General features: G+C 39.2%; 2 protein-coding genes across 5 annotated transcripts in view; both read right to left on the reverse strand.

Moving 5' to 3' along the window:
* LOC116688892 (kinesin-like protein KIF27) overlaps positions 1-1,991 on the reverse strand; it is a 14,750-nt gene extending 12,759 nt beyond the window's left edge. Inside the window, exon 1 of one of the 2 annotated variants that reach the window (XM_032515070.1) lies at positions 1,389-1,991. In XM_032515070.1, the coding sequence (XP_032370961.1) occupies positions 1,389-1,686 (298 nt within the window). In that variant the 5' untranslated portion in view covers positions 1,687-1,991. The remainder of the gene's footprint in view (positions 1-1,388) is intronic. The other variant, XM_032515068.1, reaches the window with a different exon arrangement.
* A 1,261-nt stretch (positions 1,992-3,252) lies between these two features.
* On the reverse strand, positions 3,253-10,149 carry qng1 (Q-nucleotide N-glycosylase 1). 3 transcript variants are annotated; one of them, XM_032515102.1, is made up of 7 exons: positions 10,035-10,149; positions 8,866-9,091; positions 8,112-8,259; positions 5,764-5,876; positions 4,674-4,817; positions 3,947-4,142; positions 3,253-3,838 (listed from the first exon to the last, which is right to left on the reverse strand). In XM_032515102.1, exons 2-7 carry the CDS (start codon positions 9,052-9,054, stop codon positions 3,609-3,611), a joined length of 1,020 nt encoding a protein of 339 aa, XP_032370993.1. In that variant the 5' UTR covers positions 9,055-9,091; positions 10,035-10,149; the 3' UTR covers positions 3,253-3,608. The 3 variants fall into 3 exon arrangements, with proteins under 3 accessions (XP_032370993.1, XP_032370994.1, XP_032370995.1); XM_032515103.1 differs by having other exon boundaries at positions 8,866-9,070; positions 10,035-10,125; XM_032515104.1 differs by having other exon boundaries at positions 8,866-9,067; positions 10,035-10,116.
* Positions 10,150-11,627: the final 1,478 nt, after the last annotated feature.

Here is an 11,627-nt window from a genome sequence, read left to right on the forward strand (position 1 = left end):
GTAGATAAAAGTTCAGATGCTACTGGTACTGGAGGGTTTGTTAACCTATCAACAGTAGGAAACAAAGCACGTGAATTATTATTATTTTTAGAGATAATATCAGAGAAGAAGGACCTTCTTGCATTCCTCAGTTCCAAAGTATAAATGTGAGGTAGTCTCTTTATAGGTGTTATAATGTACCAGGAGATTTGTTTTTCGCCACCTTCGTTCAGCTTTTCGACACTCTCTTTTTTCTGTTCTCACCAGTAGGACATTTCTCCATGGAGATCTTTTCTTACCAGAGACAACTTTGACCTTAGTGGGAGCAATGGCATCAATAACATTTGTAAGTTTACAGTTGAAATTATCTACAAGCTCAGTCACTGTTAGCCCAGAGAGCCCAGAGAGGGCGGGTGTGGAGGAGAAAAGCTGTATAAATGTTTCACTGGTGTTTTCAGTGATATACCGTTTTCTGATTATCTTTGTTTGGACACTTTTGGGCACAGAGATAGTGCCGTTAAAGAAAACACAGGAATGATCAGAGAGAGCAACGTCAGTCACCACAACCTTGGAAATGTTCAGACCCTTGGAGACAATCAAGTCCAGAGTGTGCCCCTTATTGTGCGTGGGCTCCGTCACATGCTGAGTCAGTCCATAGTTCTCAAAAACACAACACAGTTCTTTGGTCCCCCTGTCCTGGGGGTTGTCAACATGAATGTTAAAATCACCCGCAATGATTACACAATCAAAGTTAATACAGATTATAGACAGCAGTTCAGTGAAGTCATCAATGAAGGTTGCACAATATTTAGGTGGCCTGTAGATATTTAGAAATATCGCTTGAGGGGAAGATCTTAATTGAAGAGCAACATATTCAAAAGAAACAAAATTTCCATAACATATTTGCGTACAGTGGAATGAGTCATTAAACAAAATGGCGACTCCACCTCCTTTCTTATTCACTCTATTCTCGCTTATAAAACTGAAGTTAGGGGGAGCTGACTCGATGAGAGCAGTTGCAAGGACCAGAGAGTGAAACATGAGACGTGACCTTTTGGGTTCTGTTCCCTAGTACATCTGTAAGAGGTTATCATGGGGCCACTGCAATTTACTGCTCAGAAAAGCTTGCTTTGGCCTTCAGATGCCCACTTTGGCTTTGACACAATACACAAAAAACTGCCATATTTTTCTCATCAGACTAGCTTTTATTATACATTTCCACCCTACAATAAACAAGCTCCTGAACCCCAGAGAAAATATTTTCTAAGTTCCAAGTCAGCAGCTCCCTCTGTCATTTTCCCCAAACAGTCTAACTAAGCAGTCAATCTCTGTACCCTAAGCAAAGACTCTGGAACTTTCTAAACTCATATTAGTGATGAAAATTACCACCTGTGCTCTGTGCAACTTACCCAGGTGCCCCCCTCCAAGTGTGTACGTCTTCCCTGACCCTGTTTGTCCATAACAGAAGATGGTGGCGTTGTAGCCGTCGAGCAGGGACTCCACCAGGGGCTGGACGCAGGACTCGTACACCTCATCCTGGCTGGCTGTCGGTACAAACGCGTGGTCGAATGAGAAGAGTCGGTCTGAGCCGAGCATCACCTGTGAGGAGCCCGGCACCACCCGCACACACACCTGGTGGTTGTGGAGGACTTCTTTGGGAAGCAGGGGGCGGATACGGACCGCCACCCTGACACATTCCTCGCTCATGGTGAAGTGTAGCTAACGTTACTGAGAATAACTATCGTTAATGTACGTTAGCGTACGTTAACGTTAGCTAATAGAGTTTCACCTTCATCCCAGCGTCTCACAGCTGAGTGGTGGTGACACTTTCTAATTCGAGCTCCTAAACGTGTTAGGTACGAAATAAACATGAGCCAATAATCTACATTTTACCAAAACAAACCGTGTAATATTGACTTTGTTTTTAACTGTCGCCCCCGGTCTTATTTGGCGTGTTGTGAACTTGGACCCATCTCCGGTTTGTTGTCGCTCCTCGGTTGCCCGGGAAACCGCCGCTGCTGAGCGGCAGCAGTCAAGGAAAGCAGATGAGGTGTTCAAGAGTCTTCATAGAGGGAGAACCGAGTGGTACGTGAAGGCAACAGCGCCACCCTCTGATATTATGTATATACGTAGCCTACATCAACAGCATGTAGAAACAAAACGTAACCAGAAGAAAAAAAGGAAAAATGAACTCGATAATAATAATAATAATAATAATAATAATGGTCAAAGTTGTAGTAAATGAATACATTATTTCACAATTTGATTCTTTTGTAAATTGTACTTAATTTTAATCTGTTTATTAATCCCCAATGGGGAAATTACAATTCCCACTCTGTGTCCACACTTTGTTAGTAACCACACACAGTCCTGAACTACACACACACACACACACGCTCAGGATCTATACATGCACTAATGGAGAGATGTCAGAGTGAGTGGGCTGCCAGCTGAACCAGCGCCCTGAGCGGGTGGAGGGGGGTACGGTGCCTTGCTCAACAGCACCTGGCAGTGTCCAGGAGGTGAAGTGGCATCTCTCCAGCCACCAGCCCACACTCCATACTTTTTGGTCCAAACGGGGACTTGAACCAGTGACCCTCCGGTTCCCAACCCAACTCCCTACGGACTGAGCTACTGCCACCCATTTATTAATGATTATATTTTTTAATGACTTAATTATTTGATATTGAACATTTAGAGGCCCCCATTTGTTCCTTTTTCAAATTTACAAATATAATGTAAGTTATTTATATATATATATATATATATATATACTATATATACATTTTCAAAAATGTTCTCCAACAACATTTTCGTAAGATAACTCTCTTACATTATCATATGGTATTCATTACCAGTTGACCATATGTCATTCCAGTCCAATCTCCCCCAAGGGAAAGTTTGTCTTATATGATATTTCTGGTATATTTATCTAAGACCGCTGCTTCTTCTCCAGCCCTTTCTTCCATTTCCTCTCTTCTTTCTCCACACAAACAATATATGCCTCCAAATACTGTACTTTCAGCTAAATAATTTTTTTTAAAGTTTACATTAACCTAATTTCAACCATTTTTGATAAAGTAGCCATCCATGCTACATGTTTCTCACACAAATAGTCTTTCTTATTTAATAACACTGCAATTATCCACATTTTAAATCTTTTGAAACATTAAAAAGAACTTCCTTCCTTTAGGATTTTCCCTGCAGACATTTGTCCTGCTTTAGGAAATTAATTTGTTGCAACATTCCTCTAAAAGACGCAACTTAACAATATCTATTCAAAATATTTTATTTTCATTGTTGTTAATGTGTATGTCCACATCATTCAATCATTGAATGGTCACATACAGCATATGATCACCTGCTCTTCATTACAGCGAGATGTTTGTTTGAAAATGTTCCATGTCAACAACAGTAAACATTTTAATTGACTGCGAATGGATAACGGTGCTACTACCCACATAGACCAACAAGCTTGACACCTGTTTCCATTACAGCTACAGAGAAGCTCATTTGTACATATATCTGGCACAGAGACACGATTGGCTTTCTCCCAGGGAAAGGCACCGATGCCAAGGCTGCACACTGAGAAGTGCAGCCTACTGTATGTAATGCTTCCAGCCAGCTCGTCAGTAGTAAATACAGCGTGTGTGGTGTATGGGAATGTGGGCCATCTCTTTGTGGTGCTGCTTGGCATAAGGCCACAGGTAGAAGTCGATGACTGCCGAGTTGACGGTGCAGGTCTGTCCGTCTCTCTCCTGCACCAGCTTGCAAAGGCGGTCTTTGATCAGCTCCACAGACCAAATCGAACAACCTCGGATCTCGACCTCTCTCCTGTCCCCTGAACTCAGCAGCTCGCCTGAGAGAAAAACACATAACACACAGAGAGAGATTATACCTTACTGCTTCTAAATGGTAATATCTTTATGACCAGAGAAACACATGCACACATATACTCCTGTCTCACCGTTGTTCAGCGCCTGCATCAGTGCGTCAGAGTATCGTAGCGCTCCGAGGTAGACGAGAGCCTGGGGGACTCTGTAGTCTGCAAACATGGTGAGCCAGTCCATGTCAATGATGTCCCCCTCTCCTCTGGCCTCCATGACGCCCCAAAAATCGGCCACCAGGATCTGCGCTCGCTTGTAGAATGAGATCCTCTTGCCCTAAAACAAACAATGGGGCAGCTCTACACTCTGCTCATACCATATGTGCTGTCTGATCCGTTGCTATTTGGTAATAGACAGATATTCTTCCACAAAGACAGTATCATGGCAATAGTGTATGTGTAAAAAGTATAATGTGCTCCTTCACCCACTGTATAAATATGAACCGAGCATTATTGTCACACTGTCTTTGGCCAGGAGATGGAACTCTCACGTCACAATTCATCTTAAGTTCTCCAAATGCATACATTTTTCTATTACACTCATTGTACGTGCACATTGACTCTGCCTCATAGCTATTTTTTGCCAAATGTGGAAGTTACAATTAGATGTTAAACAGACACCTATCCAACCAGAAATTATCATTATTTTTGTATCTGAGATGTAGTTAATTATTGTCATGTACTATCTAAAAGATTGGGGATTAGTAAAAACATAAAAAATGCAAAAATGCTTTGTGGAAATGACTGCTTTTTTATCCACAGTTTCTCCAAGCATGAAATATTCCACAACCTAATCCCTCTTTCTAACCTCGTGTGTAGCTTCGTCCCTGTAGGAAGGGATCTTCTCCACGACGAGTTCCACCATCTTCCGGGCGTCATTCCCAGCTCGGCTGATAAAACTCCGGAAGCTTCCGCCGTGTTCCAGCAGCACGCGGCCGCCTTCAGTCAGCACCTTATTAGAAAGATTCAGAATGTGATGGTTTCAATTTGAATACTTTAATTTTCCACTTTTCATAACGGGAATACATTTAGCTAATAATGTAACACTGACAGAGAATATTACATGAGCATTAAAGTCTGTTTTTTGGTCGTGTATGTATGTTTTTGGTTGGTATATATATATATATATATATATATATATATATATATATATATATATATTTATATTACTCCTTGACGCAGCGGGTCCGGGTTTGACTCCGACCTGCGGCCCTTTGCTGCATGTCATTCCCCCTCTCTCTCCCTTTCCGTGTCTTCAGCTGTCCTGTCAAAAATAAAGGCAGAAAATGCCCCAAAAAAATCATCTTAACCTCCCCCCCAAAAAAAAGAAATCTCTTTTTTTTTCTTAGTTAATATGAAACAAAGTATTTGTTTGTTTTTGCTCTTATTGTAGAAAATGCTGCTGCTGTAATAAGGAAATTTCCCCGCTGTGGGATGAATAAAGTATAATCTAATCTAATCTAAAAGACTGTTAACAATCTATTTAAACTGTAACCTGTCAAGGAAAATGGTTAGAGTTTCATGAATTATTTTCACTTGTAAATATGTATGTAACTATCACAAAGAAAGACAAAAACACAGGAAGAATATAATCTCAGATACGTAATGTGCTATGTAGGGAAGTAATAAAACGCTAGTTTTCGATTCAGTGTACCTTCTTTGTTCAGAGTCTGTAGCACTGCTTTTGCTTTGTGCTACGTGTGTGCCGAGTCTCCCGGGGTTCAAGCCAACGTTGCATTCAGAAGTTTCAAACACTACACTTTTGTGAAGTTTTAAACATAAAGTAAAAACACGAGGCACAAATGTATAATTGGGATTAAAATGTAAAATCAACAAAGCATCTTGCGGATTTTGATGATTTTTGATGGATACGGGACATTAAGATGATAAGTTCGAACCTGGTGACGCTCCTGCAGCATGGGCATGGGTGTTTCATTGTCTGATCGAAGGACGTGTCCCAACTCCTCCACACTCATCTGAGAGAAGTACTTCGGATCAGTGATGGGTATACCTGTGGACAGTGGTGGGAGAAGTCTTCAGATCCTTTACTTGCACGTCTCAAAACCGGGTCAGTGCAGCGAAACATTTTGAACAATCCTCATCTAGACAACACACACTGTCCCTCGGAACACACTGAGACCAAAAACAATAGCATCAAACACCAATGCAGAAATAAGAAACTTTTCATCTTTACAGTTTGAATAGTTTGAGTGACTTCACACTAATCAACATTTTCTTAAAAGAAAAGTAAAATTCTTTCACACATATACATTTTTTTTATTTTTATTTTATCTGTAGTTATTTACATAATTGACATAAAAAGTTACAGACCTAAGGTATGTAATAGTAACAAAGAATTGTGTGACTAATCCTGCCTCTCTCCATCATCAGGCCACATGTTTTCATCATCCCATTTGATTTCCTTTTTTGCCATGCACCTGCTATCTACCATCTATAAATACATGTACTAAAAGTCTAAAACAAGACACCTGCTCGGGTTTTCAGCTGAAATTGCATTTAGCATGGTTTGAAATGCACCAGACTGAAATCCATTCTGTTTTGAATGCGTGGTTAACATTTTTTACAGAAGTGTGTTAGTGTAACGCTAGTGATTGTTAGCGTTGACTTGTTATTATTACATACAAGTACTTTTGGGGCGTGGATAGAGTAAGAGCACGGAGACTGCTTTGACTGTGTAACTTGGTCCACTTTTTAATGACACTCCTTCCAGCGTAGAACAACTCAAGACTCATAACAAAACACGCTTCCGCATCTCCTCATATCCCTCCGCTAACTGAATAACAGGCAGGGTACAGTGTTATGTAGCTCCTTTGTTAGCTCAAGGAACAGAATACACTATAAATATCCAAATGATGGAAATATGTGATTCATTTCAGTAACCCTAAACTAAATTAACTAAAATATTAAATATTAAAATATGTTAACTTAAAATTCACAAACTAAATCTCATCTTACATTAGCATTTGAACAAACTGCTGTAAATCCACAGTGTTGGCAGGTTGTGGTTGAAGCCATGGGATAAGTGTACAATGTACTTCAGTAAAAGATCAAAAGTTAAAATATTAAAAGTAAAAGTTCTTATTATGCAGAAGGGCTCCTTTCGTAATGTAATATTATAATTATATTTTCTATTACTCAGTTGTTATCCTTAACTACTACATGTGAGAGCATTTTAATGTTGGAGTTTGTCAACGTTATACCAACTGTGGATAATTTATATAATACTATTTTATACTATAATATTATTTTTTTATGCAAATTGATTACTACCTAAAAGTACAATATTTCCCTTTGAAATGTAGCGGTGTAGTATAAAGTGGCATAACATGTACCTCAAATGTGTACTCAGGTAAATGTACTTAGTTACGTTCCACTACTGCCTCTGGAATGTAAAAGCAACTTGGTGGATTTATCTTAAGACAAGAACTACTGGACAGAAAGAGGACACTTAAGCTACTAAGTTATAAAGTTATGGCGTGTTACTATAACAGGAATATAACTCCACAGCTGCCAATTCTCCTAAGTGACTCCAAAGACATTATTTGTTCTGATAACACACTGTCAACCCTTGAGATTCACACTCTGGAGGAAAGCTACCTGAGCTTTTCTGAGAGACTCTCGGGTAATTGTAAAGGCCACATCGACCACACATTGAGAGCACTATTCCATACGAGACATAATAGATTCATATCCGGAGTCATTCATGCTAATTATGAATGATGCACAGGCACATGCAGAGCTACAAGCAATTTCCCAGCAGTCCAAGTTCAAGTAAAGGGCACATACACAATACATGGTAATAGCAGTGCACTACAAAAAAGAACACAGAAAAGAGGAACAAAAGAGACCTAAAAAGGGGCTTTGATTATACACATTTCTCTCCAGAGATGAAGCTGCTAACAAAATGATGACTCAATCTATAAAAAGGCTAACATGTCATGTAACTGTTAAAGCATGGCCTTAACTTTTTTTCATAATTCTGACATTTCTATGACCCAGCTTGATTTTGTTTGGTACTCTGGTTTAGTAATCTGGTTTATTTTCTGTGTAAGTATGATAAATATTGCAAAAATGTTGTAACAGCTATGATGCCTCAACTCAGTGGTGTGCAAGCTAAATCAAAGTACTATTAAAACAATGTGTTATTTTTAAACCAAAAATATGTCGATGTAACACCAATTTAACCCAGCAAAAAACTAAATTAATCCTTTTAACGTGCTCTCACCTTCCTCTATGGCCCTGGTGACAGCCGCACAAAGGGTCATGTAGCCTGTGTGCGTGGTTCCTCTATAGGTCACCTCACACTGCTGAGTTTCTTCATCTGGCCAAAAGGAGAAGTTCATGGTGTCTACCACAAACACCCAGTTTAAGGCCTGCAAACGTAGAAAACCCCAAATTATTAAAAGAGCAGAAAAAGGCTGGAAACCTGAGACTTCTAAAGGTTTCTTCACTTTGAAGCCTTCATTTAGTGGAGATACCTTTGTCAGTGTTCCATCATGGGATGTACTGAAGCTGTGTGGGCTCAGAGGGGGTGAAGGTAATTCACTCGTAAGCTGTGATTACATTATTTTCAATATATGTGCTTTGCATTCATTCGTTGTCATTTTTCATTAAAGTAGCTACGAGGAAGTTTTAAATGTTTCTGAAACTGTTTGATTTTCCATCTGATGATTATAAATGACATGGAACAGCAAACGAGACTAAATGTGATAAGAATGCCATTTTTATTAACGCCATTGCCCAGGTCCAATTTTCCCCTCAAAGTCACAAAATGATATACGGCAGGCAGACTGGCAGATTTCTTTATAAAGACCCAGTTGTATTTTGATTTTCTTTGAGGAGGAGAAGGTAGTTTTCTGTTGTAGTTATGGCGGTCACCTTAGCAATCCGTTATTGCTGTTGCCACCGAACACATTTTTGTATGTGCTTCTCATGTATACTAATAATCTATTTCTCTGGATGGCTTCTGACAGACTCCCCTGGTCAGAGGTGGGCGCTGGAGCCAATGGATTTGCCTTCTTCCAGGCACTGGCGGTCAGATCGTCACTGTGTCGGAGGTTGTAGAGCATCTCGGCCACCTTCTGCACTCCTTCCTCCTCCACAAACACATCTCGACTCCGCTCTGCTATGAACTGCCCCGACTCACGGGGAAACAGAGGTGGCTCCATGATGGACGATATACTACTATATGGAGAAGAAACACACCTGTCAGGACACAAGTAGGCACACAAGTATAGGGTGTATAAATAGAAATACATTCCCTAGCAGTCCGTACATCAAAAAAAAGGAGATTACTATAAAAATAATGACCTTTTAACCACATAAAACACTATCACGTTTGGAAATAAAACCTTGAGAAGTATTGGTTCTAATCCGACTTCAGGAGCAGCTTCTTAAGAGCGGGTACGAGGGAATATCCTACATACATCTCTGGGGAAGTGCCATTTTAAAGATTAGCTCCATGCTTTATCAAGTAATTCTCAAAGAAAATGTAAGCTTAACGAAGCAAGAACTTCTTTAAAAAAAAAAGATAATCAGTGCTGGCTTTCAAACCCCCCCTTAACAGTGTTTTTTAGGGTCGGACTGTTCATCTCATGTAGGCGCTGTATAACTAAATGTAGAGTGCACAAAACATAAAAGCCCCACAAACAGAACCATCTCTGACCAACCCCATTATTAAAACCAAAAGAACTAAATTATATTCTTTTCAACCTCTCTAAAAGCTGCCTAGCCTTGTCCATCTACTTCAAGTGTCCAACAGCGGTGTGTTAATGTGTTCCCTATCAGGCTGATAATAGGATAATGTGACCATGAATGTGACGCACAAACATAGCGGCCTCCTGAATGAAATTCATTTCCTACTGCTCTATCTGAGGTGAGTCCCATGATTTACTCCCCAGACTGAAATCAAAAAAATTACTTCTTTTTAACTTAAGAGCTGTATTGTACGTGGGTCAATATACAGCCAGGGGCATGTTTACGTTTTACTGAAAACTGGAAGAGCAAAGTGCACGTGAGTAACCGACTTTCTCAATAACACGGACAATACTTTCACAACTTGTATTTTTGTTTTTCGAGACAAACTTCCTGCTTAGCGACAACTAACGTTCATATTCATCTCGATAAAGGGATGTTTTACTTAGCTTACCGACGAATGAAGGGAAAGTATCTGTGAGGTCTACGACAAGCTCGTCTTGCTCGTTTCTACTACCTGATTTCCAGCTGTTGACCAATCAGAACCTTAGTTGTGAGCTCATCACAGGCTGATAAACCAATCATAAGAAGCCAAGAGAAGAAACCGGAAAACACATATTTTTTTTCCTCCGTTTTTGTTGATAGCATAATTTACTAAAAAAAACAACCCACGGCTCACCATGGATCCAATTACCTGCAGCTAGAACATGATAGACTGGATGGGCTTTCTGAAATGAAGAGCACTGGTGTTGAGTGCTACATATTATAAAGAGAAGTTCAGTCTTGTATTCATTAGAGTAGAACTGTGACCATGGACTTACACAGGGAACAGCAATATTAAACCAATGCCTCGTTTTTGTTATCCAATAATAATTACTACATTGACGGCCTGATTTTAAAAGTACAATCCATTCAGTAACCGTGAAAGTTTAACACGTACCAGTTAAATGAAGTCAGGTTTCCACAATGTAACAAGAGATTGGTTGGTCGACCACAGAAGAATAGAGAACGTACAAACAATTTTAACAATAAAGTATTTTTTCTTCTTAAGTAAAACCACCAGGTTCTAGCTTTAAGTTAAACATTTGCTGATTTTCTTTGTCATATATTTATATATATATATATATATATTACATATATTACATATATATATATATATATATATATATATACACACACACACACACACACATAATTTTTTTTACCCTTTTGAGATCCAGAAAATAATTTACAGATAAAGAAAATTAATAGGCGTAGCCTTCATTAGATGGCAGATGTACTGTTGCCTAAAATAATTTACATAAGCTTTTTGCCTAAATGCCATCTGTGCACAGCAAACGTATCCAGCTGCAATGTTTTTGCAAAAGACATTTCAATAAGCATGCTCATTAAAAATGCAAATTGGTTCAGTAAAAAGTGGCACCATCTTTATTCATGTTACAATTTGACAATGTGAAGTCTACAGCATGGAAAGCAAACAAGTGTAGAGTACAGGAAATTGCAGAGACAAAATCGATAAGTTCAATATCATTTGTCAAATCTCTAATAAAATGTCAAAACAAATGTTTAGCTACAAGTTTCCATTTGTGACGAGTTACTCAAACTATCCAGATTTATTTCATTCAACAACTACTATAGATATTCTTACAAATTAGACTGTCCTGTGTCTGGTGTTTACAACAGTCCCAACTTAAACATCCCCAAATCCATTCTGAAGGGTAAGAGTTCCCACATCTCCAGAAAACAAAAGGTTCAATATGAAGAAATGTATCTTACATTCTGCATGTTGCACAGAGTGGTAATGTGGTACAACTGTGTGTGAAGGGACTGATATAAACAAGAGAAAGCACACCCAACCCACACACACACACACACGCTGACATGCGCGCACACGCACACAGGAAAGATTTAAACTGTAGACACAATGATACACATCCAAGCCATAAAAATCAAAACCATCAAAAATAAAGGTTATGTTTATTTTTGTCTGTCAGGAGATTGAATATTTTGATAGATGTGAGTGTTAGGGGAAAAAAGCAAAGTTTAA

The sequence above is a fragment of the Etheostoma spectabile genome, chromosome 5 (assembly GCF_008692095.1).
Source record: "Etheostoma spectabile isolate EspeVRDwgs_2016 chromosome 5, UIUC_Espe_1.0, whole genome shotgun sequence".
In the NCBI taxonomy this organism is placed as follows: Eukaryota; Metazoa; Chordata; class Actinopteri; order Perciformes; family Percidae; genus Etheostoma; species Etheostoma spectabile.